This window comes from Geospiza fortis, unplaced genomic scaffold (assembly GCF_000277835.1).
Source record: "Geospiza fortis unplaced genomic scaffold, GeoFor_1.0 scaffold118, whole genome shotgun sequence".
In the NCBI taxonomy this organism is placed as follows: domain Eukaryota; kingdom Metazoa; phylum Chordata; class Aves; order Passeriformes; family Thraupidae; genus Geospiza; species Geospiza fortis.
This window is the reverse complement of record NW_005054380.1, coordinates 683145-684808: the sequence shown is the minus strand read 5'-3', so window position 1 is coordinate 684808 and position 1664 is coordinate 683145. Positions and strand designations below refer to the sequence as shown.

Genomic DNA, 1664 nt, shown 5'->3' with positions numbered 1-1664 from the left:
GATGGAGACAAGCTCCATCTTCACCAAGCGCCAGGACTGGATCAGGGAAGGATGCTCAGTCTGGCTCAGCCATGCCCTGGCACCCCACACCAGCCCTATGGGGGCACTGCTGTTCCCACTGTGACTCCTCCCGCTTCCCACCAGCATTTTACCCCTCTAAATAGTGAGGTTAAAAGCATGGATCACATAAGGACAAGTGGAACTTACCCCTGAAGGTGGGTTGGCAGTCCAGCCCAGCTCGGCCGTTGCCGTCCGCGTATCCATCAAAGTTTCTGAGGAAACAGAAGAAAAGGAAAGTAAAGTAGTTATTCCTTAGGTTTTCCATTATTTTATAGCACAGAGATGAGGGAAAACACTCAGTTGCTTTCCCAGAGCACACAGCTGACCCTTGGAGAGCTCCGGAATGAACAGCAGGTGCCCTAGTGGACTCAAGGCAGTTTAGCTCTGGGGCAAACGGTGCAGGACAAGACTCTGCAAGGAGTCATGGCCTGAACCCAGCTCACACTGCCAGCTCTGACCCTTCCCTACCCAGGAAAGGAAAATATTGTCACCAACACAAAGAAAAACCCTAAAAACCAAAAGATGTTGTATTTCACAGAGTCACATCATTCTCTACTTTTAGATGTAAAACAAAAAACCAAAACAACAAAACACAACAAGAATAATAGCAAGAGCAACACCATAAAGAAACAGATGGGGAAAACCCTCCAGGTTTTATTTATTTGTTTGCAGCAAGCAGACATGCAGATTAATTGCCTCAATTCCTGCATCCTGACCAAACAGGAGGAGATGTGCCGCTGGCAACTGGCAGAGCTGAGCATCTCCAATCCCTCCCCTTTCCTGCCTGCTCCCAGGTACTCACAGCAGTGCCAGGAAAAGAGGTGCAACCAGAGAAATAAAGGTCAGGAAATAAAAATCAGCCCAGGAATCTGTGTTGCTGCCGGGCTGCTGCTTTTTAATCTCTCCAGGGCTGCTGCAGCAATCACAAGCGGGAAACAAGGCTCCGATTAATCTTCCAACCCCTCCCTTCACCCGTCGCTCCAGGATGCGAGGCTGGAGAAGCGTGACCAGGAACTCCCCGCCCTGACACGAGTGATAAACACTCCCAAAACCACTCCCAGGGCCAGCGTGGCCCTGGGGCAGGGAGACCCAGGCAATCCCCAGGCATGGAGTGAAAAGGGCTGGGAGCTGGGAAAGCTTCTGCACCCCAAACAGGTCCCAGGATGCTGCAGTGGCACTGCCAGGGGTGTTCACAGCCCCCCTGCTTTGCACGGGGCCAGGCTGCTCCTGCTCACAGTGCCCTCAGAGAGGACACGTTTCATTACTTGGGAAACAGAAAAGTGTGGTGACCTTCACACTGTCACACGTCACTTCATAGTTTTGGTCGTTTTCCATTTGGCAGAAGGCAGCTAAAAATGAAGTATCCCAGCTGCAATTCCTCTCCAGCCTTGAATTATGGAATCCAGGAATGATTTAGGTCGGAAAGAACCTTAAAGCCATCCAGTTCCACCCCCTACCATGGGCAGGGATACCTTCCACTATCCCAGGTTGCTCCAATCCCCATCCAACATGGCCTTGGACACTTCCAGGGATCCAGGGACAGCCACAGCTTCTCTGGGAAGCTGTTCCAGGACCTCATCACCCTCACATGCAAAGATTTCTTC

General features: G+C 51.3%; 1 protein-coding gene across 1 annotated transcript in view; it reads right to left on the bottom strand.

Moving 5' to 3' along the window:
* Positions 1-268, bottom strand: part of EPHB1 (EPH receptor B1) — a 44874-nt gene extending 44606 nt beyond the window's left edge. The window contains exon 1 of the mRNA XM_031060306.1: positions 208-268. Coding sequence (XP_030916166.1) covers positions 208-264 — 57 coding nt within the window. The 5' untranslated portion in view covers positions 265-268. The remainder of the gene's footprint in view (positions 1-207) is intronic.
* Positions 269-1664: the final 1396 nt, after the last annotated feature.